The 26,736-nt window shown below is 43.1% G+C and overlaps 1 protein-coding gene across 2 annotated transcripts in view; it reads right to left on the bottom strand.

The window, feature by feature from the left end:
• The window catches only part of RABEP1 (rabaptin, RAB GTPase binding effector protein 1), a 99,069-nt gene extending 73,290 nt beyond the window's left edge, over positions 1-25,779 (bottom strand). The window contains exons 1-2 of one of the 2 annotated variants that reach the window (XM_068268491.1): positions 25,648-25,779; positions 495-626 (exon numbers count right to left, since the gene is read on the bottom strand). In XM_068268491.1, coding sequence (XP_068124592.1) covers positions 495-626; positions 25,648-25,681 — 166 coding nt within the window. In that variant the 5' untranslated portion in view covers positions 25,682-25,779. Of the gene's footprint in view, positions 1-494; positions 627-8,599; positions 8,748-25,647 lie in introns of those variants that run through there. The other variant, XM_068268492.1, reaches the window with a different exon arrangement.
• Between the last annotated feature and the right edge of the window lie 957 nt (positions 25,780-26,736).

Genomic DNA, 26,736 nt, shown 5'->3' with positions numbered 1-26,736 from the left:
GCTCGGTGTGTATTCGACCCCACAAGTGGGGCTTGCACTCTTTTGCAGGCAGGCACTAGTCTGTTTTTAAGTAGCGCTGCTCATTTCCTTGCTATGTACTGCACAGATATGACTAAATATTTGCAAGAAGTGGCTCTCTGGATTAAGACAGGGAGTGATCAGAGCCACCTTATCGCCTTTGCCCAGAGTAAAACCTTACCTTTAGTTGGGGATGGTCCACATGCCACAAACTGTATTAAGATGTTCTTTAGGTTATGAACACGAGCTATTAAATGTTATATGCAAACCTTTCTTGCTTAGGATGTTAATATTGTTAAACTATACCACCTGTTCCATTTACACCACTGAGTGGTCTCTATCTGGTGCCATTTTTGTAGGCATTGACTGGGCTGGAGTTCCCTGGGCATTTTTTTTAGCATGCTGACATTACATGTAAATGTTTTGTATGGAATCTTAAAAATAAATCTTGATAGCCAGAGAAAAATTATGCTTACCTTCTTTGGCTAAGTAAAGCTCTTTGAATTTAGCCCTCTTCTGATTGAATTCTTGCTCCAGTTGCTGCTTGTGCTTAAGAAATTCTGCATTCATTTTCTCCAGTTCTTCCACTCTTTTCTGCAGAGCATTTGCTGAAATAAGGAAAAAAAATGAATACAGATTATACTGTTTGCTATACTCACAACACACAGGTGGTGAAACGTGCATACTACATATGGCCACCAAGCTTTGCTGTCAACATTCTACATTCAACATCCTAATTATCCATCATCTTCTGCCAAGAGCAGTACCTCACCCCCCCCCCATATGGTTAAAAGCTTACAGATGTCCTCATACACTCGAACATTTAATTTCAAAACCATAGGCATTACCATTGAATGGAAGCTGCTGCAACAGTCTGTGTAAGACTGACAAAAGGGAGCATGCGTGGCTCCACATCACATCGTCAGTAAATGGAGACGATGTACACAGGTGAATGGAAAGATTCAAGTTGCTGCTTGTACATATGGACTGATGTCTATGTTCAGTATAATATGATTTTGGATACCTACCGACAGATCCAGTACTCTCCACTAAGGACTCTGATGTATGAGACTTCCCTTACACGATTCGGTTGCTGCTACAAAAGCCTCTACCCTTCTGAGAAGGCTGCAGGGATTTACTCAGACACAAGAACACTAGTGGGGTTAAAGAGACTCCGTAACAAAAATTACAGCGTTTTTTCTACCATCCTACAAGTTCCTAAACCTGTTCTAATGTGCTCTGGCTTACTGCAGCACTTTCTACTATCATTGTCTCTGTAATAAATCAATGCATCTCCCCTGTCAGACTTGTCGCCCTGTGTCTGGAAGGCTGCCAACTCTTCCGTGCTGGTCTGTTTATGCACACCACTTTCCAGGCCACTCTATGCATGTGTGTGCATGTGTGTGCGCGTGCGTGTGTTTTACATAAGCTATCTTATCAGTGATAGAAAGAGCTGGATAAAAATCCTCCTCTGTTAGGCTGTGAAAGGAGCTGGGCTGACACATACTGAGGAATTACAGACAGGAAGAAAGGATCAGCGTCACATCCTGTCACTAGTATTCAGTGCATTAGAGCTGCAGGGGACAGAAAGTAAACACACAAGTGATCTCTTGAGATACAAAAGGAAGGGTGTATACAGCCTGCTTGTGTATGGATGTATTTTCTATGTGTGGACATGCTGTACATCAACCTACTTCCTGTTTTGGTGGCCATTTTGTTTGTTTATAAACAAACTTTTTATAACTGTTTTTGACTACTTTTAATGCGGCGGGGAGCGGTGAAATTGTGACAGAGGGGAATAGGAGATGTCCCCTAACACACTGGTATGTTTACTTTTGTGCGATTTTAACAATACAGATTCTCTTTAAGATGGTCGGGAAAGCAAAATCCATTCTACTGCCAGCAAGGAATTAGATTTCCTGCTGGAATCTGTTGAAAATCAATGTGCTGTGTCTGATAGGAATAGATTCCTTTCAGAAAGCCATCGATCATTTCGGAAAACTGGGTGGAAATCTATACATGTATGGCCAGCTTAAACTAGGGCCTTAGAACATGTGCCAAGACAGGTTTGTTGGTAAGACCTGGACATGAACAGTTATTTACAGATCCAGCATCTAGATAAAATGTAAAACTACACAGACTAGATACTGTCAATAATATACTTTGCAATAGCCTGCAAAAAGAAATTCACATTTTCACCTTCTTCCCAACCATAAACAGTCACTGACAACAGAGGAGTCAGGAAATAACTGTGGAGTATCTCAATCCTTCAACCATGTTGCGATCATTGCAGAAGTCCTCACACATGGTTTTGTGCAGCCAACATTTTACCACATTTAACAGCAAATTAAATTTCATTGACAGTCTTAAAATGGACTGAAAAGCTAAATAACCACTTATTGTACCCTCAGTCCCCATTACGTCTATTGTATGCTTGCCAAGTTTTTCTTATGACCTTGAGAACTTTTTAAATAATTAATAGACTTGTGGGATGTACAGCACAAAATAAAGATGCTTTCTCTTTCTAAAAGTCTAAGCAATGATTTTGATAAATGTGACCTTTAAGCAAACACCAGGAAAAAATATACTAGAGATGCCACTCTACATCTCATTTCAATGTCCACCATATACTTAAGGGGCCCATACACTCAGGCGATTTTCTGGCCGTTCGATCGATCAAAATCGATCGATTGCAAATCGGTTGGCCAATCGACTGATCGACGGCCGATCTCAATCGATTTCGATGGATTTCCATCGAACTAGCAGGGTGGAAAATCTAGGTCGATCTGATGAGATTGCTTATCATTTTGCATTGGCCCTAATGGAAATCTGATGGCAAAAAAATGCCGTCAGATCGAATTTCAATAGATTTCAAACTGAAATCTATTGGAATTCTATCTTAGTAAAAAATGTTCTAAAAACACATCAGATCTGATCGGATTGGTTGTAAATAATCTCCATTGATGGGCACAATCGATTACAAACAATTCTAAAAATAGTCTTCCGATTGGATTTTCATCAAACCAAAATTTGGATTTTCTTGTTGGTTGTGATAGATAGGAAGCAAAGATTGGTTTGTTGATGGTGTAGTGAACGATTTTTCTTCAGATCAGAATCATCTGATGGAACGATTTTTCGCTAGAAATTGGATCGTTAGTGGCCACCTTAACACTTTCAAGCATCTGCCAATAGGCACAAGGACTTCCAAAAAGATCACACCATCCCTTTCAGTCATAGAATCTTTTGCTAACCAAACAGGCAGGGTAATACGATAACTGCTTTGCTTCACAGAACTGCTCCTGTATCACTATGAGGTGGCCAAAGAGGAGGTATACGGTAACTAATTGTCAATGATCTTCTTACAGAGATGCATACAGGATATAGTAAATTAGAGATCAAACCCACTTGAAGTGTTTTTACCAGCGTTTTGAAAAGGCTCTCTTGTTCACTTGAATAAGAACTGAGAGATTTTACCAAGATTTTCAGAAATTGTGGCGCTTTTGCCACAATTCTCATTCAAGTGAATGGGAGGGCATTTTCAAAACGATGGCAAAAACGCAAGTGGGTTTGAGATCTAACTGTGCACAAAGATATACGAAAGCGCATCAGCGAGCAGTGGTACTAAGGGGGGAGAAGTACCATAAGCCAGAGCTGGATAACTCCCAGGTGCCTGGTAGGCTCCAAAAAGGTTACCAATGGCTCCTAACTCTTAAGATTCAGACAGCTCCAAAAACTTTTTTGCTGACTTCTAGATTGGACAAAGTGGCTCCAGATTCCCAAATTAAATTTGTCCTACATAACACAAGTTTTTCTCTCCACAATTAATTTTTATATCACAGGAGAGAGTTCCTGCACATTGCAAATTATCACGTCCAGGAACATTTCATCGGGCAACGCAGGTTGTATAGTTTTGCAGCCACTGACATCCGCCTTTTAAATGTACTACACCATGCACCCCATATGTTGGCAAAAGAAGGCAAAAACAGCATTTGTGCAGGTGTTGAAATTTATGAAAGAGTCCTTAAAGCAATAAGGACCGTGGAGACTGCAGTGACAATCAATTTGTTTTTTGTTGATTGCTTGGACATCTGAAGTTTTGTGCAACACAATTGCAATAAACATGCAACCAATGGAGCCAAGAATACCTGATCTAAACACTCAGGCCTGGTGCACACCAAAAACCGCTAGCAGATTTTGAAACACTTTATTTTTCTGTAGCGTTTCAGCTAGCATTTTGCGGTTTTGGGAACCGTTTTTGGTGTAGTAGATTTCATATATTGTTACAGTAAAGCTGTAACTGAACAGCTTCTGTAACAAAAACGCCTGCAAAACCGCTCTGAACTGCCGTTTTTCAGAGCGGTTTGCGTTTTTCCTATACTTTACATTGGAGGCAGAAACACCTCCGCAATCCAAAATCTGCAGCAGACCGGGAGTATGCGTTTCTGCAAAACGCCTCCCGCTCTGATGTGCACCACCCCATTGAAATACATTACCCTAGCGTTTCCACATCCGCAATCGGATCTGAAACCGCGACCAAACCGCTCTGGTGTGCACTAGTCCTTATTGTGTATTAGTGATTCAGAAAAACAGCTTAACTCACGCACCCTTTACATTAACTTATTTTCCTGTCCTGCAATCCGGGATCCACAAAAGTCAACAAATCCCTAACGGGGACCTGCATGCTAGCATGGAAGCTGCAGTGTCCTTTGCCAGAAGTTGTTGGTGTGTAACTTCACCAAACTAGAGCAAAGAATTTGGTTCTCATGATACCACAAGTACCTTTTTATTTCTAATGTTAGCAAAATTTTACTTTGTAAATGACCCTGCTTTAAATGTGAGAAACATAAATCGAGCATATGATGATCAGCTATAAAATCAGGTCAGTTAAATATATGTCTAACTATACAAGACAGGAAATCCTTACATTCTATATTTTGTCCATCACAAGCAGTGAGAGATCGTCTCATGATACCATGTGCACTTAGTCACAATTATGTGTTTTTTTATTCTTTACAATAAACAGAAAATAACTAAAAGAAAATAAAAAATGTTTTTGAACTTCTAAACATTTAGCAGCGATGTTTTGGTTTCAGAAATTCTGAAATCGCTTAAGTGATTATCAAAGCAATCATGATTTGCCCCTGCATCCCTTGGATGCAATTGTTCCACAATTGCTCCAAGAATGCTGCAAAGCAGAGCTGTGGAGTCGGAACAAAATCATTCGACTCCGACTGTTCAGTTTTTGAAACCAACGACTCCAGGTGTCAAAATAGCTCCAACTCCTTAGTCTAATACTTACCAGGGCTGTGGATTTGGTGAAACCACCGACCCCAACTGTGATTATGTACCCAAAATTACTCAGACTTCACAGCCCTGCTGCAAACAGTGTTTTTGCGATTGCAAAGCTGCAGTGGAACCACCCCCATAGATTTTCACTATTACAGCACAATTGGTAAATTAAGTCACCTTGTGCCCCCATTCACACTGCAGGAATTTCTCCTGTTTCTTTCTTATTTCTGACAGCTGGTTCTAACTGAATACACTTCTCAGGCCTGGAACCCACTAGAAAATCGCTGAAGGGCTAAACTTCCTGATTCGCGATGCATTTTGTTTTTTTTAAACCTTTCATTATACCTACCAGGCGCCCTTCTTCCGACCAAAGTCCTGTCCCCTAATAGAAGAGGTCATAGGTAATATTCTAGGACCAATCAGAGAAGCACCTGTGACCTTTTCCTTTAGGGGCGGGACTACAGACGGAAGAAGGTAATCCAGACACTGGGTGAGTATTTAAAGTTTTATTTAAACCGCGATCGCTCGGCCACCTAAATCGCTGCATAATCACTTTCATAAGAGATTTATGCAGCGCTTATACAATTTGCAATGAGCACAAACCCAAAAATGCTGCATGTCCTGCGATTGCAATTACCAATAATCGCAATCACACTCATGGGTTTCCCCCTACTCACTTAACATTGGCAAAGTGTTTTGGGGAATCGCCGTCGATTGTCGGCAATTCCAAAAACGCTCTAGTGGGTTCCTAGCCAGATGCTCAGTATAAACTTCTCCCCACACCCCTCACATTTACTTTGAAAAGTGCTGTATTTTTTTACTAAGAACATACACATTTTAATGGGTAAGAATATGTATGGTATGTGTTGTGAACCCAGTACATTAGTTTGAATGCAATCTTAGAACATACCTGAAACATTTTATTAAATTGATATATTCCAGCATATAAGACAACCCCCCCAACTTTTCCAGTTAAAATAGAGTTTGGGATATACCCGCCGTATAAGACTACTCCCTCTTCCAACGCACACCAAATACAAAATGTAAATAAATCGTATGCTGGTGCTATGTATGAACAGATACTGTTAGCTGTACTGCATGTGGTACCCAGAATATAACAGCATATAGGCGATTGACTGGATGGATTGGTCAACTCTCCCTCTCCCTAAGTGGATTGGTTAGCTTTCCTTGTCTACCCGTTTATCAGGACGGCATGGAAGAATAGATTGCGCTGTGCCCATAAAACATGCCTCTTTCACCCTTCTGGCCCTCCCTTGTATCCCACTTACCTCCTTGTCTGCCTCTCAGATCTCACACATGTGCGCCTGCGCAGCTTCACTACAGTCCTAGCAGCGAGATCTGAGAGGCGGGTACAGAATAGGGCGTATCACCCAGCATCAATGACACCCGGCGTATAAGACGACCTTGCGCCTGTGCAGTAGAGTTGACCCGACTGGGATCGGCTATTTTCACTGGATCCCGAGCAGAGACCCGCTACTGCGCCTGCGCTGGAGCCGTGGAAGGTAAATATTTACATGGCCGCCGTTCAGAGATGCCCAGCCAGACCACCGTGGGACGAAGGACAACGGGGAAGCCTCGTTAGGATCCAGAGGCTTCCCCCTCCCGAGGTAAGTACCCTCAAGGGGCACTTTTATGTTACAGGTTTTCTTTAACCATCCTGGCGTTCTGATTAAATCGCCAGGGTGGCTGCGGGAGGGTTTTTTTTAAATAAAAAAAAAACTATTTCATGCAGCCAACTGAAAGTTGGCTGCATGAAAGCCCACTAGAGGGCGCTCCGGAGGCGTTCTTCCGATCGCCTCCGGCGCCCTTGTTTTGCTTACATCGTCGCCATAGCGACGAGCGGAGTGACGTCATGGACGTCAGCCGACGTCCTGACGTCTGCCGCCTCCGATCCAGCCCTTAGCGCTGGCCGGAACTTTTTGTTCCGGCTACGCTGGGCTCAGGCGGCTGGGGGACCCTCTTTCGCCGCTGCTCGCGGCGGATCGCCGCAGAGCGGCGGCGATCGGGCAGCACACGCGGCTGGCAAAGTGCCGGCTGCGTGTGCTGCTCTTTATTTCATGAAAATCGGCCCAGCAGGGCCTGAGCGGCAGCCTCCGGCGGTGATGGACGAGCTGAGCTCGTCCATACCGCCCAGCTGGTTAAAGTGATACTGTAGGGGGGGGGGGGGGGGGGGGGGTCGGGGGAAAATGAGCTGAACTTACCCGGGGCTTCTAATGGTCCCCCGCAGACATCCTGTGTTGGCGCAGCCACTCACCGATGCTCCGGCCCCGCCTCCAGTTCACTTCTGGAATTTCTGACTTTAAAGTCAGAAAACCACTGCGCCTGCACGCCCGTGTCCTCGCTCCCGCTGATGTCACCAGGAGTGTACTGCGCAGACACAGACCATACTGGGACTGCGCTGTGCGCTCTTGATGACATCAGCGGGATCGAGGACACGGCAACGCAGGCGCAGTGGTGTTCAGACTTTAAAGTCTGAAATTCTAGAAGTGAACCGGAGGCGGGGCCGGAGCATCGGTGAGTGGCTGCGCCAACACAGGATGTCTGCGGGGGACCGTTAGAAGCCCCGGGTAAGTTCAACTCATTTTCCCCTGACCCACCCTACAGTATCCCTTTAAGTTCTGTATGTGGAAGGTTATAATGAGTGCACATTTTTCAGCTTGAGGACGGGCAGAACGCCCGAAACAGCTCTAGGCCAGTGTCTGCTGCCATGCTTTAGGACACATAGATCTAAGTACTGTAGATTATGGACTCTTGCCCTCGGATAGCCCGACCGGTTTACCAGTGGGCATTTGATGGACTTTGGGGGTTTATGAGGCCTATCTACTGCAATTTACTGGCATCTGTCTTACATGTTTTTTTCACTGTGCATAACTTCTGTAATAAACAGCAAGAGGTTTACATTATTAATATTGAGTGTGCTGATCTTTTTTGGATTACATACATGTTGATTCCACCTGGTGGTCTGATCATTTGCACCTCAGCTACAATAAGTGGTGTGCGGCTGGGTAACCTTACTCTGGTGTATCAAGATTGCTATGTGCCTCTTTCACACTGACAGCTGAACTGTCAGTTTAGCCACCCCTCTGCCAGCTAACAGACTAGACATGGAGTGTCTTTTGCGCTGCCGAGTAACCACACTGCATGTCATCATTTGACCCACAGTGCAGTTAAAAGGGGCACTATAGCGCAAAACTGTAAAAATGTAAAATATGTGCAAACATATACAAATAAGAAGTACATTTTTTCCAGAGTAAAATGAGCCATAAATTACTTTTCTCCTATGTTGCTGTCACAGTAGGTAGTAGAAATCTCACAGAAGTGACAGGTTTTGGACTAGTCCATCTCTTCATAGGGAATTATCAGCAAGGCTTTTATTCTTTATAAAGTTATTCCCTAAAAAGGATTTAAACAATGATGCTGGCCAGCTTCCCTGCTTCCTACACAGTTTTTTGACAGTTGGACAGAGCAACTGCCATTCACTAAGGGCTTTTAAAGAGAAACTCCGACCAAGAATTTAACTTTATCCCAATCAGTAGCTGATACCCCCTTTTACATGATAAATCTATTGCATTTCACAAACAGACCATCAGGGGGCGCTGTATGACTGATATTGTGGTAAAACCCCTCTCACAAGAAGCTCTGGGACCGCCGTACTCTGGGCAAACTGCTACAATATAACAATGTTCACAGACAGGAAATAGCTGTTTACAGATGTCTGTAACAGCCAGAACAGCTAGAAACAGCTACATAACCTGCCCACAGTAACAATGTCACCATGTAACACATGTCAGAATGTGAATCTGGAAGAGGAAAGATTTTACAATGAGCAAACACTGACTAAATCATTTATACATAATTATTGTAAAAATGAAGCACTTTTTTTATTACATTATTTTCACTGGAGTTACTCTTTAAAAACAAATATATCCCTGAGAATCCCCTATAAAGAGAGGGACTAGTCCAAAACCTGTCACTTCTGTTAGATTTCTACTACCTACTCTAAGTGACAGCGACACAGGAGAAAAGTAATTTATGGCTCATTTTAATCTGGAAAAAAAGTACATTTGTATGTTTGCACATTTTAAATTTTACAGTTTTTCGCTGTAGTGCCCCTTTAGTTGGCAACCCAAAAACCATATCAAACCATACCTTGGCAAGGCCATGCTCAGATTTGACTCAATTAGGTAGCTGCCTCTGCTCCAGCCAGTGCACGAGAGCATCACCTCCTTCAGCCTCCCATGCAAAAAAAAGGCCTTAAAGGGAACCTTGACTGTGGGCCCCCCAAAAAAATTCACTTACCTGGGGCTTTCCCAAGCCTCCTGCAGCCGTCCTGTGCCTGAGCCGGTCCTTCGGTGCCCTCCGGTCTCCCTCCGCGGCTAAGTTTCGTTTTCGGCTGCAGGAGGCTTGGGAAAGCCCCAGGTAAGTGAATTTTTTTGGGGCCCACAGTTAACCCTCTGGGCGATACAATTATATCGCCCAAGAGGTGGCGCAGCACTATTTTTTAATTTTTTTTATTTTTTAAATCATGTAGCGAGCCCAGGGCTCGCTACATGATAGCCGCAGCGCAGCGGCATCCCCCCACCCACTCCGATCGCCTTCGGCGATCAGAGTAAGCAGGAAATCCCGTTCAGAACGGGATTTCCTGCTGGGCTTCCCTGGTCGCCATGGCGACGGGGCGGGATGACGTCACCGACGTCATGGACGTCGTGACGTCATAGGGAGTTCCGATCCACCCCTCAGCGCTGCCTGGCACTGATTGGCCAGGCTGCGCAAGGGGTTGGGGAGGGGGGGGGGCTGCGCGGAACGGCGGGTAGCGGCGGATCGGCGGCGAGCGGCGGCGATCGGAAGTTACACGCAGCTAGCAAAGTGCTAGCTGCGTGTAACAAAAAAAAAATTATGCAAATCGGCCCAGCGGGGCCTGAGAAATCCTCCTGCGCGACATACCCCGAGCTCAGCTCGGGATTATCGCTCAGGAGGTTAAAGAGAAACTCCAACCAAGAATTGAACTTTATCTCAATCAGTAGCTGATACCCCATTTTACATAAGAAATACAATGATTTTCACAAACAGACCATCAGGGGGCGCTGTGTGACTGATTTTGTGCTGAAACCCCTCCCACAAGAGGCTCTGAATACCGCGGTACTGCTGGCAAACTGCCACAATGTAACAATGTTCAGAGACAGGAAATAGCTGTTATTAGCTGTCTGTAACAGACAGAGCAGCTAGAAACAGCTAAATAACCTGCCCACAGTAACAATGTCACCATGTAATAAATGTCAGAATGTTAATCTGGGAGAGGAAAGATTTTACAATGAGCAAACACTGACTAAATCATTTATACATAATTATTGTAAAAAATGAAGCACTTTTTTTACTACATTATTTTCACTGGAGTTCCTCTTTAAGGTTCCCTTTAAGCATAGGTCATGGAAACTCAGACTGCCTTGATGCAGCTGCAGTCTCTCTAGTCCATTAGTTTACCAATCTATATGATGACCTATAGTACACCTACGACAAATTATAATAGACTGCATTATAATGTGGATTGTTTACATGTGTAGGATAGTTCTTATAATAATAGAGTAAAAATACATTTTTCTAATAGAAAGATTAACTAAAATAAATTTGTGGCAACTGTCTCAAAATAAATAATGAAAGTTATTCCAAATGTCTGCATAAACTGTACTGTTATTGTGCATGAGAAATATAAAATATTGTTATGCACAATACTTACAAAACACAGAATTGTAATCTGACAAAACAATGACAAAAGCAAGATGTAATCTGAATAAAACTGAGCCGATTACTAATAAGATTATGTAAGGGACATGTACAATGCACTAGCAAAGCAGCAAACAATGCACACAGAAACACTATAACTTTCATAACTATTAAGCACAATACCATTTCCCAGACAGTGTTAAAGGAAAAAAGTTGGCAGTTAAAATCTGACAGAACCAACAGGTTTTAGGCCAGTCCATCTCCTCATGGGGGAATCGCAGGGTTTTGTTTGCAACAGCAAATAGCACAGTACCTTTTCCCGACGATTTTACCCCGACCGACAATTTTTTAAAAGCCGGGCAGTCGTTTCTGCGATTTCGCAATGTGGGTACAGGCGCACGACCACGTAACATCACTTATTGTCGCGTAGCAATAACGACCATCACGGCGGATCCGATTGCTAAGATACCCCCTCCCCCCAAAAAAAATCCACTGCGTTTCAGTGGTGCCACAAAAGGACGAGCTGAAATCTTTTCAGAGTGTTGATGAGCACAAGGCTGGAGATCATTCTGTCTTGCTGATTGAGTTGGAATAGCAGACTGGAAGGTGATGCTTGAAATCAATGTTCTTCCTCTGTTAACCATGCACCGAAACACATGCAGTCATTGCACTGCGTAAACGAGGGCTTTACAGGCATGGATATTACTGCTACTAAGATTGCACCTAAAATCAACCATTGATTGTATTATCAAGAACTCTAAGGAGAGAGGTTCAATTGTTGTGAAGAAGGCCAGAAAGTCCAGCAAGTGTCAGGAACATCTCCTAAAGTTGATTCAGCTGTGGGACCGCGATGCCACCACTGTAGAGCTTGCTCAGGAATGGCAGCACGCAGGTATGAATGCATCTGTACATACAGTGAGGTGAAGGCTTTTGGAAGATCTCCTGGTGTCAAGAAGGGCAATAAGCCACTTCTCTCTATGAAAAACCATCAAGGACAGGTTGATATTCTGAAAAAAAAAATACAGAGATTGGACTGCTGAGGGCTGGGGTAAAATGATTTTCACTGATATAACATCTTTCCGAATGTTTGGGGCATTTGGCAAATACAGTGGGATGCGATAGTGTGCGCAACCTTGTTAATCATCATGATTTTCCTGTATAAATCATTGGTTGTTGCGATAAAAAAAAAAGTCAGTTAAATATATCATACAGGAGAGACACAGTGATATTTGAGAAGTGAAATGAAGTTTATTGGATTTTCAGGAAGTGTGCAATAATTGTTTAAACAAAATTAGGCAGGTGCATAAATTTGGGCACCACAAAAAAAGAAATGAAAACAATATTTAGCAGATGCTCCTTTTGCAGAAATTACAGCCTCTACACGCTTCCTGCAGGTTCCAATGAGAGTCTGGATTCTGGTTGAAGGTATTTTGGACCATTCCTCTTTACAAAACATCTCTAGTTCATGCAGGTTTGATGGCTTGCGAGCATGGACAGCTCTCTAACTCACACCACAGATTTTCTATTATATTCAAGTCTGGGGACTGAGATGGCCATTCCAGAAAGTTGTACTTGTTCCTCTGCATGAATGCCTTAGTGGATTTTGAGCAGTGTTTAGAGCCGTTGTCTTGTTGAAAGATCCAGCCCCGTAACAGCTTCAGCTTAGTCACTGATTCCTGGACATTGGTCTCCAGAATCTGCTGATACTCAGTGGGATCCATGCGTCCCTCAACTTTGACAAGATTCCCAGTCCCTGCACTGGCCACACAGCCCCACAGCATGGTGGAAACACCACCATATTTTACTGTTTTTCTTGGAATGCCGTGTTGTTTTTCCTCCATGCATAACGCCCCTTGTTATGCCTAAATAACTCAATTTTGGTGTAATCAGTCCACAGCACCTTATTCCAAAATAAAGCTGGCTTGTCCAAATGTGCTTTAGCGTACCTCAAGCGGCTCTGTTTGTGCTGTGGGCAGAGAAAAGGTTTCCTCTGCATCATTCTCGCATACAGCATCTCCTTGGGTAAAGTGTGCAAAATGGTTGAACGATGCACAGTGACTCCATCTGCAGCAAGATTATGTTGTAGGTCTTTGGTGCTGGTCTGTGGGTTGACTGACTGTTCTCACCATTCGTCGCTTCTGTTTATCCGAGATTTTTCTTGGTCTGCCACTTCGAACCTTAACTTGAACTGCGCCCGTGGTTTTCTATTTCCTCAATATGTTCCTAACTGTGGGAACAGATAGCTAAAATCTCTAAGACAGCTTTCTGTATCCTTCCCCTAAACCATGATGGGAACAATCTTTGTCTTCAGGTTATTTGAGAGTTGTTTTGAGCAGGGCTGTGGAGTCGGAGTCGTGGAGTCGGGCAATTTTGGGTGCCTGGAGTCGGAGTCGGGAAAAAATGCACCGACTCTGACTCCTAATGAATTTGTAACTGTAATTAAAATAGAAAATATGATAAAATGTTCTATTTCTCAGATAATAGTCATTAAAAATAATGTATATATACAGTATATATACAGTAATAGCTGTGCTTAGTCCACAAAAATGAAATAAACCAATCAAAATGAGTTACTTGTGCTGCTTCAATAAAGCAGTCCCCGTATTTTTAAGGTCAGATATACATATCTGATTGTGACTGTATATATGATGTGTACACAGGAATCTCTTATATATACTAAATAACATCTATGCTGTAAGAATAAAGCCTGATGTGTAGCTGTGTCACTAATAGAGATGGTCAACGAGATGGAAATAATTCTGCATTGATGCTGATTTATGCAAATGTACGCACTCTCTTTGCTGATGAAATCAAATAATTTGATATGTTGTTAAAATTTTGTTTGGTGACTACAAATTAAAGGGTACCTGAGACGGATGAAAAGTAAAGTGTTATACATACCTGAGGCTTCCTCCAGCCCCCTTCAGGCTAATCAGTCCCTCGCTGTCCTCCACCACCCGGATCTTCTGCTATGAGTCCTGGTAATTCAGCCAGTCAGCACTGTCCGGCCGCATGCCGCTCCCACAGCCAGGAACATTCTGCACCTGCGCAATAGTGCTGCACAGGTGTAGTATGCTCCTGGCGGCGGAGTGTGTGCATGCGCACTACACCCGACTGGTTAAAGTACCTGGATTCATAGCAGAAGATCCAGGTGGTGGAGGAGGACAACGAAGGACTGATTATCCTGAAGGCTGCTGGAGGAAGCCCAGGTATGTATAAAACTTTAATTTAATCTGTCTCAGGTTTACTTTGTTACACAGTGGTACTATACTCTACATATGCACTCCCCACAGAGCTGCAGGGAATCCACTGAGAATGCTGTGCACATTGAACACAGAGGTGTTGTCTGTTTACAATCTCCTCATTCCCCTGCAGAGTACCTGCACATCATTCTTACATGTACCCACACTTACATTGCCTAGGGCCTGATAGGTGTTCTTTGTTCCGGTTTGTACCTTTTACAAGTACTCTTACCAAGGACTAGTTTTAGTCTAAAGGGAATAAATATAGTAGTCTACATATCCTTCTCACTTCAGTTGTCTTGTAAAATTCCTAAGCGTTGGCAGTTAAGAGACGAATTTCATGTTACATACTTTTAATCAACAAAATTGTAATATGCAAATTAGAGGAGTCGGAGTCGAGGAGTCGGAGTCGGTGGAATCCTAAACTGAGGAGTCGGTGGATTTTTGGACCGACTCCACAGCCCTGGTTTTGAGACCCCCATGTTGCTACTCTTCAGAGAAACTTAAAAAAAAGAGGAGGGAAACTTACAATTGACTCCCCCTTAAATACTCTCTCATAATTGGAGTCACTTGTGTATGCAAGTCAGGGGTCACTGAGCTCACCAAGCCAATTTGAGTTCCAATAATTAGTTCTAAAGGTTTTGGAATCAACAACAGTGCCTACATTTACGCAGCTGCCTAAGCACTTTCTATAAATCCAATAAACTTCATTTCACTTCTCAAATATCACTGTGTGTGTCTCCTATATGATACATTTAACTGACATTTTTTATCATAACAACCTACGATTTATACAGGAAAACTGATGATTAACAATGTTGCCCAAACTTTTGCATCCCACTGTAATTGCCTGGAGAAGAAAAGGTGAGAGCAACCATCAATCCTGTCTCATGTCAACAATAAAGCATCCGAGATTATTTGTTTGGGGGCTGCTTCCTATCCAAGGGAGTGGGCTAACTCAATATTTTGCCTAATGCCATGACCAGAGAATGACACCAAAGCATCCTATGATAGCAACTGTTTCCAAACATCCAAGAACAGTTTGGTAAACAATGCCTTTTCCAGCATGATGGAGCACCATGGCATAAGGCATGAAGAGGTAAGATAACTCTCACGTGTGGAGGTAAGTTTTCTCTTGCCTTATTATCTCTAGCATGATCTTAGTGAATTGAGGCCTATGAAACTTATGAAATGCTTGTAAATATACTTCAATACACCACAGAAACGACTAACAGAAAGATCTAAAAACACTGATCTAGCAAGCTTTGTGGAAACTAGTATTCGTTAAAAAAAAAAAAAAAAAATTGTCAAGGACTCTATGCAGGACCTTAACAAACGTATATGTGGACATCTATGCATTCATTGTGTTGTCTTATTTGAAAACTTTTTAATCAAAATGTAAAAGACTGTTTGCATACACTCACTAACCACTTTTTTTTTTTTTTTAGACAGATTTGAGAGACTGATAAAAAAAACACCTTTCTTTTTATAGAAAACAGCACATCAAACGCTGAAGAAAATGAATGGCAACCCAGAATATTAAAAGAATATGTTTTGGTTGGTGTCTATGGATATTAGACTTTCAGTTTTGCACTTCATACTGTTTAATGAAATACTAACACTAGACTGAACTTGTCTTTAGACTTTACTCTCAAAAGCATAGTCACTTGCTTTGCTGGTGGTTTTTCCACTGAGATAGTATTGCATTTTCATTGGGAAAGCAAGAACTACCATGGCACTTGATGGGACCATTAGTGTAGAAATCATGTAGACATTTGGTAGCAGCGCTTGCTTTCCTTATCACCAACATTTTTCTGCAATTGTAAAAGGCATTGGAACTGACAGTCCATGTAAATCAATGAGTTTGCTCACGTCTAATGCAAATTTCCACCTCTGGGGAAAATAAACCCCCAAAAAAGAAAAAAGCTGTTTTTTTTCCCAAAGACAGGTGTGCTTTTTTTGTATTAAAGTGTACCTAATTTATATTCTGACATTTATCACATGGTGACATTTTTTTACTGCTGGCAGGTGATGTAGCTGCTGCTTGCTTTTTTTAGCAGTTGGAAACAGCTATTTCCCACAATGCAACAACAGTGTTCTCCCCAGGCTCTTTTAGCCGGGTGCTCCACCCGGCTAGATTTGGTGACCACCCGGCTGTCATCGGCTCACCTCCTATGCTGTAAGCACAGTTGCCCTGCATTTTCAACTCGCCCCACCCGGCTACTTTTTCATGCCACCCGGCTACTATTTCATGCCACCCGGCTGGAAAAAAATTCTGGGGAGAACACTGAACAAGGTTCACAGACAAGAAACTGCCAGGAACATGGTCCTTTTCTTGTGAGAGGGGTTTCACCACAATATCAGCCATACAGAGCCCCCTGATGATCAGTTTGTGAAAAGGAATAGATTTCTCTTGTAAAAGGGGGTATCAGCTACTGATTGGGATGAAGTTCAATTCTTAGTCACTGTTTCTCTTTAATGACGAGGCTTGTTGAAAGGTGCGCACTCCAGAGGGTCGCAGCGCTTGATCGGTGATCTCAGGTAGGACGCGGGAAGCCGCTGGAGGATCCAGAGGCTTCACAATGCTGACTCTAATATCAAACAGATGCCCACAACATCAAAAATAAACCAAATCTCCAGCTCCATCTTGCATATCAATAATCTTTATTAAGGAAGAAATGCTCATTAAAAACAATTAAAAAATGTTAAGGTACACGGGCTGAGCCACAAAGTGTGGACCATATATTCAATACATAGATACAATATCTCACATTGGGTAAGGAGGACAATCCCCTCTGTCTCAATAATCAGTCATTCTGAATTGCAGTGCCACACAGAAATATAAGGTATACAATGTTGTAAAGCCCTCAGGCTAGATAGGTGAAAATGAACCTGCGCAGCCGCAAATAGAAGATCAGACTAAGACAAAAGCTTAGACTTACCCTGCATGTGCTGGTATCCACACAAGGAGGCCCGGCCCGGTACCTATCTAACGCGTGTCGGACATCCGTCCTTCATCGGAGATGATGTGTAGTGTATACATCTCTCCTTAAGTAGCCCTGAACTTCCGCGATCGGGAGGCGTGGCCACGCCCCCCCGCCGGACAGGAACAAGCGTCATTGACGCATGCACACTATCCGGCGCACCGCCGGAACCAAGCCTCATTGTGGTGTCAACCGGCACCAGGAAATATTTAATTACTGTGGAGCGCAGAATCATACAAGATAAATAAACATAACATATATATATAATATAACATAGCTGATCCGCTAGAAAGCACCTGAATAAAAAACGCTGGGGGAATTTACATATACATACAGATTTTACATAGATATGAATATACATACACTTTAAAAGCTCGTATAGGCTGGAGCAATAGGGAATAGATATAGAGAAGCCGACCATCACAGTTGAAGCCTGTTCAACTACTACCCTCTAGTGTTCATAGTGGTATAGGAGCACTGCTTTTGAATAGATGCTTCATTAGGTGGTACAGGAGCACTGCTTTTGAATATAGTTTGTTAGCCGTTAGCTCGGTGTTGTAAGTATCACCTCGCTGCGGCTCATGGTTTGCACAAATCACTGGTACAGTTCAGTACCTTGATGTGGGGTCACTCTCTTGGTGGGGGGCCACTTGAAGTAGGGGAGCACTCATTTGGTGTGGAGTCCATAGTTTGGACTATGTAAATATGTCACTTTTATTGTGAGCAAGTACTCATGATTGTCTGTGTTTCATTTGTAGTAGGTGGATCTTGGTCTATAGTCTACCTACATGATAATTACTACGCAAGCAAGTGAACGTATCCACTCATGGACAGCTCACCTTGAGATCTGAATGATGGCTATATATATTGACCCATGCACTGTATTTATATATATATTTTGTACAATTGTATCAATGTATTTTACACTTAGCACTTTGATGTGATATTGAGTTATACATGCACGCACATATTTTTCATGCACGACTCGCACCTTGGATGTGTATATGTGTGCATAGGCATTTGCATATATACACATATATAACCCATCTTACGTTCACACTTTCACATTGTTTCACACAACTCCTGTGGAGTGTTCAGAACATCCTGTGGGTTTTTGGTATGGACCCCCTTTTTTAATTTAATTTTATTATTGCTACTACACATGTCCAGATGATAGGAATGCTGTGGCTATGTCTATTTATGATCTATATGCATTGTTTAGCCACAGTAGTATATAGTAAATTGGCATGCACTATACTTTGTGAACACTAGAGGGTAGTAGTTGAACAGGCTTCAACTGTGATGGTCGGCTTCTCTATATCTATTCCCTATTGCTCCAGCCTATACGAGCTTTTAAAGTGTATGTATATTCATATCTATGTAAAATCTGTATGTATATGTAAATTCCCCCAGCGTTTTTTATTCAGGTGCTTTCTAGCGGATCAGCTATGTTATATTATATATATATGTTATGTTTATTTATCTTGTATGATTCTGCGCTCCACAGTAATTAAATATTTCCTGGTGCCGGTTGACACCACAATGAGGCTTGGTTCCGGCGGTGCGCCGGATAGTGTGCATGCGTCAATGACGCTTGTTCCTGTCCGGCGGGGGGGCGTGGCCACGCCTCCCGATCGCGGAAGTTCAGGGCTACTTAAGGAGAGATGTATACACTACACATCATCTCCGATGAAGGACGGATGTCCGACACGCGTTAGATAGGTACCGGGCCGGGCCTCCTTGTGTGGATACCAGCACATGCAGGGTAAGTCTAAGCTTTTGTCTTAGTCTGATCTTCTATTTGCGGCTGCGCAGGTTCATTTTCACCTATCTAGCCTGAGGGCTTTACAACATTGTATACCTTATATTTCTGTGTGGCACTGCAATTCAGAATGACTGATTATTGAGACAGAGGGGATTGTCCTCCTTACCCAATGTGAGATATTGTATCTATGTATTGAATATATGGTCCACACTTTGTGGCTCAGCCCGTGTACCTTAACATTTTTTAATTGTTTTTAATGAGCATTTCTTCCTTAATAAAGATTATTGATATGCAAGATGGAGCTGGAGATTTGGTTTATTTTTGATGTTGTGGGCATCTGTTTGATATTAGAGTTTGTATAACTGTCCATCAACATGGATTTTTGGTGTTTTTTGCTAGTGCTCTATCGTGTCTGCTTATGCTTCACAATGCTGAGGTAAGCATGTTACTTTCTCTCTATTTAAAAGTCACAGGTTTGCTTTAAAAGCCTTCTTTGATGGCAGCCAAAGGTATGCACAATAACATGCATATTCAATGTGTGCTAAGAAGCAGCCCCACAAACATGTAAAAAGCGATCACAGGTACAAGTATGAGCTCTGCCTTACAGATGTCCATATTCTACACATGATGAAATGTAAACAAGCGATGAATCTGTAAGGCTCCAAACTGCTGTCATCACTTCCTGCTTTCGCCTACTCAGGAAACAGAAGTGACATATGACTTTGACCAGCAAATCATGGTCTTATCACCTGATGAAACTGATTACATGTTTTTTCCATTATATCTGCTTCACATGAGCAACTCAACTCATCTTTCAAAACATAGTAGATAATTTTAGCAAATATATTTGACTCTCTATAAAGTCCTGCAGCGATGCATGACAAAGTGCTAATTGCACCTCCACTTCCACATGGTTACATTACTGATTATGTTTCTGTAGCTGAAGAAACAAACAAACAAAAAAAAACAAAAAAACAAAAAAAACACTACAGGGACAGTATTGATAATCCCCCTATACCAAGTGTTGCCACCTTAACCTACAGTGGCTTGCAAAAGTATTCGGCTCCCTTGAAGTTTTCCACATTTTGTCACATTACTGCCACAAACATGAATCAATTTTATTGGAATTCAATGTGAAAGACCAATACAAAGTGGTTTTACACGTGAGAAGTGGAACGAAAATCATACATTATTCCAAACATTTTTTACAAATCAATAACTGCAGAGTGGGGTGTGTGTAATTATTCAGCTCCCTTTGGTCTGAGTGCAGTCAGTTGCCCATAGACGATGCTTGATGAGTGCTAATGACTAAATAGAGTGCACTTGTGTGTAAACTAATGTCAGTACAAATACAGCTGCTCTGTGACGGCCTCAGAGACTGTCTAAGGCCACATACACACATCAGACTATAGTCTTTTTAAAATGAAAGATCACAGACCAATTTTACCACCCTTCATGTAGTATGAGAGCCATACTCTACACAGTCTATTCTATGGAGCTGAACTACACATCAGAAAAAAAATCTTTGCAAGATGCTGCACACACGGATCTGTACAGACACAAAAGATCAGTATCTGCAAAAGATCTGTTGCTGCCAAGAATCCATTCCTGCAAATTGCAATGATAGTCTATGAGATCTGCAGATCATCATACACACATGATTTAACTGACATTCATCTGCAGATCAGATCCACCAGGATGGATTTTCAGATCTGCGGATGATTGCTTGATCTGCAGATGAATGTCAGTTAAATCATGTGTGTATGATGATCTGCAGATCTCATAGACTATCATTGCAATTTGCGGGAATGGATTCTTGGAAGCAACAGATCTTTTGCAGATACTGATCTTTTGTGTCTGTACAGCATCTGTGTGTGCAGCATCTTGCAAAGATTTTTTTCTGATGTGGAGTTCAGCTCCATAGAAAAGACTGTGTAGAGTATGGCTCTCATACTACATGAAGGGTGGTAAGATTGGTCTGTGATCTTTCATTTTCCAAAGACTATGGTCTGATGTGTGTATGAGCCTTAAGAGAATCTTGGGAGCAAATACACCATTAAGTCCAAAGAACACACCAGACAGGTCAGGGATAAAGTTATTGAGAAATTTAAAGCAGGCTTAGGCTGCAAAAGATTTCCAAAGCCTTGAACATCCCACGGAGCACTGTACAAGCGATCATTCAGAAATGGAAGGAATATGGCACAACTGTAAACCTACCAAGACAAAGCCGTCCACCTAAACTCACAGGCCGAACAAGAAGAGCGCTGATTAGAAATGCAGTCAAGAGGCCCATGGTGACTCTGGATGAGCTGCAGAGATCTACAATTCAGGTGGAGGAATCTGTCCATAGGACAACTATTAGTCATCCACTACACAAAGTTGGCCTTTATGGAAGAGTGGCAAGAAGAAAGCAATTGTGAACAGAAAAGCATAGGAAATCCCATTTGCAGTTTGCCACAAGCCATGTGGGGGACACAGCAAACATGTAGAAGAAGGTGCTCTGGTCAATGAGACCAAAATGGAACTTTTTGGCCAAAATGCTATGTGTGGCGGTAAACTAACACTGCACACCACTCAGAACACGCCATCCCCACTGTCAAATATGGTGGTGGCAGCATCATGCTCTAGGGGTGCTTCTCTTCAGCAGGGAAAGGGAATCTGGTCAGAGTTGATGGGAAGATGGATGGAGCCAAATACAGGGCAAACTTGGAAGAAAACCTCTTGGAGTCTGCAAAAGACTTGAGACTGGGGCGGAGGTTCACCTTCCAGCAGGACAATGACCCCAAACATAAAGCCAGGGCAAAGATGGAATGGTTTAAAACAAAACATATCTATGTGTTAGAATGGCCCAGTCAAAGTCCAGATCTAAATCCAATCGAGAATCTGTGGCAAGATCTGAGAACTGCTGTTCACAAACGCTGTCCATCTAATATGACTGAGCTGGAGCTGTTTTGCAAAGAAGAATGGGCAAGGATTTCAGTCTCTAGAAGTGCAAAGCTGGTAGAAACATACCCTAAAAGACTAGCAGCTGTAATTCCAGCAAAAGGTGGTTCTACAAAGTATTGACTCAGGCGGCTGAATAATTACACACACCCCACTTTGCAGTTATTGATTTATAAAAAAATGTTTGGAATCCTGTATGATTTTCGTTTCACTTCTCACGTGTAAAACCACTTTGTATTGGTCTTTCACGTTGAATTCCAATGAAATTGATTCATGTTTGTGGCAGTAATGTGACAAAATGTAGAAAACTTCAAGGGGGCCGAATACTTTTGCAAGCCACTGTATATGATACGCTGCATAACTCTCCTCTCCATGCAGCCCCCCCCCCCCCCCCCCTTGAAAAAACCTCCGTCAGAAGGGCTAAGACTCTCACACTTTCCCCATATGCAGTAAACAAATACTAATGCTATGTACACGCCATACAATTTTCTGGCAGATTTGCCTGCCAGTTCGATTATTTACAGCATGTCCAATCTGAATTTTGAACAATTTTCCGATTTTTATAGAACAGAACAAAAATCAAATAAAAAAACTATTAAAAAAAAAGATCAGAAAATCGAAATTCAGATCGGACATGTTGTAAATTGATCTGGCAGGTAAATCTGCCAGAAAATTGTATGGTATTACCTAGCATAAGAGTTTTTTACTTGCTCTAGTGCCAGGTACTCTACCACTGTTCACTGCAGTCGCCCACTATGTAAACACAGCTATTAAGGCTCATGCATACACCTGACTAAGCTATAACAACAGCCCCAGGCAATAATCCGGCATGTGTACCAGCGCTGTGGAGTCGAAATTGGAGTTGGAGCAATTTTGGGTACCTGGAGTTGGAGTCGGTGGTTTTATATACTGAGGAGTCGGATGATTTTTGTACCAAATCCATCGCCCTGGTAAGTATTAGACTAAGGAGTCTGAGTCTGAGCCATTTTGGGTACCTGGAGTCGGAGGTTTCATAAACTGAGGAGTCGGATGATTTTTGTACCGACTCTACAGCCCTGATGTGTACAGTGGCCCCCAACCACCAAACATTCCGCTCCACGGAATCAAATTACCCCCGCGACGGCTTATCACATTGTTCACGCCACTCCCCCACACGTCCCTTGTCTCTCTGCCTCCCCACATAGCAACCCAGCACGTCGTCAGCTACACAGCTGACACGTGTCTGTGTAGCCCAGCAATGTCGACCAAGGGGCTCGGGTCTCGATCCCCTGCAGGCAACATCCATTAATAGGCGTGTGCGCACCTTTAGAGCATTTCCCACTATGCGTTTCACAGTAGTACCGCAGGTGAACTCACATCCCATACAATGGTATCGGCATATTCACATAAGAGAATTAGTGGCATGCAGTATTATGCAATGAACCTAGTTTGATTGCACCCTTAATCTTAAAGCAGAACTAAAGAGTATTTAAAAACAAACTGTTTCACTTACCTGGGGCTTCTGCAGGCCCCCAGCAGCTATCCTGTACCACACCGGTCCTCCACTAGCCTCCGTTTTCACGCCGCCAGCTACTTTCGGTTTTGCCGCTTCGCATTCCAATCCGCAATAGCGCAGACGGGAACGCGTGAAAAGGATACACTTGTGCCCCTCCACTTACAAGTTGATAAACAAAATGAAGTGGCGGCGCGTAGAGGGCCGGCGCAGGACAGGACAGCTGCTGGGGGGCTTGCAAAAGCCCCAGGTAAGTGAAACTGTGTTTTAAAATACTCTTCAGTTCCGCTTTAAGTAGTCAATAAAAGTTTATATTTACTTACATGGGGTTTCTTCCAGCCCCCCAGAGTACATTAGGTCTCTCGCTGTCCTCCCAGTCTTCACCGTTATGCCTCAACAAAAGTCAGCTACAGGCTACTGCGCATGCAGTAGATTGCACCTCCATCACCATGCGTGATCTGCGCATGTGCAGTTGCAAGTTATACAAAGTGCGAATGTGCAGAATGCTGTCGGCCATGGGAGCTCGAGCAAGGAGATGTGTGTGGCTGGGACAGCGCATACAGTGACAGCAGTGGACTAGGAGAACAGCAAAGGACCTGCAGGACTAAAGGGGCTTGGAAGAAACCCAGGTAAGTGAATATAAATTATTTTTTCTTTTTTACACACTTAGGGCCGGAGCCCACTGATGCAGTTGTGTCCTCTTTTCAATTACTCATCGATGGTACAGATGCTGAAAAGCGGACAGAAGCAGATACAACTGCGTCAATGGGCTCAGGCCCTTAAAGGACAACCGAGGTGACATGTGACATGATGAGATAGGCATGTGTGTGTACAGTGTCAAACATATAACTAAGCTGTGTTACTTTTTTCATTCTCTGCCTGAAAGAGTTAAACATCAGGTATGGAAGTGACAGTTTCTGTCCGAGTCAGGACCGGGTTGGACTGGGTCAGACTATAGTGTACCCCTCTCACTGATAAGTAATTACAGCCATAAAACACTTTACTGTCAGTATTATTGATTATAGTATTTATAAAACGGAGAAAGAGGATAGATACAATTGTTTTTCTCCTCGGATATCCTTTAAGGTTTCCTATAATGTCCCCGCGTGCAGTTACACTTAATTCTCGTACACATGCTAAATGAAACAAATAATGCATAGGCATGCAATACAGTGTTCTCCCCAGGCTCTTTTAGCCGGGTGCTCCACCCGGCTGGTTTTGGTGACCACCCGGCTGTCATCGGCTCACCTCCTCCTATGCTGTAAGCAGAGTTGCCCTGCATTTTCATCTCAACCCACCCGGCTACTATTTCATGCCACCCGGCTACTATTTCATGCCACTCGGCTGGAAAAAAATTCTGGGGAGAACACTGCAATAACAACCACATCTGCCAAGCATCTAGCAGGTGAACACCCAATGGTATCCACTCCTCAGCCAGCGATCAGCCTGGAAGCTCACTTTGGCCAAAAGCATGGTCCTCCCAATTCCCCCCACCTGCTGCGAGATGCCACCTTGCAGGCCCTATGCCCACCACTTCGTTAGCCTACATGTTTGTACAGCATTGTCCCTGAAATGTCGCCTGAGTGATCGAAGTGCTAGTCTGCACATAGGGTGGACAGTGACTACTAAGTGCGAGTTATGGATAAAAAAAAAAAAGTGGTCCCCCCCAAGTAACCATCTGCACATAGGGTGGACAGTGACTAAGGGCGAGTTGTGGAGGAAAAAAAAGTGGTCCCCCAAGTAACCACAGGGGCTGCACCCACTACAGTTCTATCACTGGCTAAGTTTCACCTAAGATGAACAAAATAAGCATGCACACCAAGGATGGTGTATTGAGTTCTTGCAACAGTACGCAGGATGGTGACTGTGCCAGAAGATGACAGCCCAGTGTTGAGCTCAGGATGCTGTCAGCATGTTACAGCCTGTGCTCACAGCCAGCCAGCCAGCTGCAGAATGAAAGCTTGCAGGCTGCAGTCAGGGTGTGAGATGCAGCCAGACACAGCTAGCGGTACACCTCCTTCCCTCCCGGCACATCACACACACCGGCTGACAGGCACCCTCTCTCTAGCTGCCTAAGCTGAGCAATGCATGGCCCGGCTTTGCCCGGCCCACCCCTCACCTACTCACTAGAAAGCAGAGCGAAACGGAAGCTACGTGTGAGTGAGCACTTACCGTCCACGGGGACATCCTGCCCCGACTCCGCCATGCCGACCACCCCCCGAGTCGGCCACAGTCAGTGTCGGGAAACGTTTACTGCTGAGCTCGGCCTGGGCATCCTCCAGAACCGCGTCATCCTGACAGCGTGACAGGCGACGTCATGACGTGGCTGGACATGACGCGGAGAGATCTGGCAAGGAGTTCTGATTTCCATGTTTCTCCCTGGCTGAGAGCATGTCTTAATTACTCGTTATTGATAAAACAATCTTTTCTAGGTTGCTTGTCTGTTCTTCGACTTCTCTCCGGCTCTCATTAAAATACTTAGGTCATTTGTTGGGTAACAATCCATCCACTTGGCGCTCTCCTAGTACAGTCTGTCACTCTACTTTTATTTTATATATATATATATATATATATATATATATATATATATATATATATATATATATATATATATATATATATATATATACACACACCAAGGATCTGCCTAATATATGTACACTAAAGGAGGGGACTTGCCTACGAGACTAGTAGCCTATATACACTAGGGGGGAACAGCTTATAATAGGCAGATAACCCCCCTTAGTGTATATAGGCTACTAGTCTTGTATATGTAGGGAGATCCTCCCTTTAGTGTATATATATTAGGCAGATCCCCCTTAGTGTATATATTATATATACACTATTTATTTAAGTTTTTATAGCGCCAACATATTACACAGCACTGTACAGAGTATATATTGTCTTGTCACTAACTGTCCCTCAGAGGGGCTCACAATCTAGTCCGTACCATAGTCATATGTCTATATTATGTAGTGCATGTATCATAGTCTAGGGCCAATTTTTTAGGGGGAAGCCAATTAACTTATCTGTATGTTTTTGGGATGTGGGAGGAAACCAGAGTGCCCGGAGGAAACCCATACAAACACAGGGAGAACATACAAACGCCTTGCAGATAGTGCCCTGGCCGGGATTCGAACCAGGGACCCAGCGCTGCAAGACGAGAGAGCTAACCACTACGCCACCATGCTACCCATACACTAAGGGGGGATCTGCCTAATATATATACACTAAAGGTGGGATGTGCCTGCAAGACTAGTA

This window comes from Hyperolius riggenbachi, chromosome 2, assembly GCF_040937935.1.
Source record: "Hyperolius riggenbachi isolate aHypRig1 chromosome 2, aHypRig1.pri, whole genome shotgun sequence".
NCBI lineage: Eukaryota > Metazoa > Chordata > Amphibia > Anura > Hyperoliidae > Hyperolius > Hyperolius riggenbachi.
This window is presented reverse-complemented; position numbering and strand designations above follow the sequence as displayed.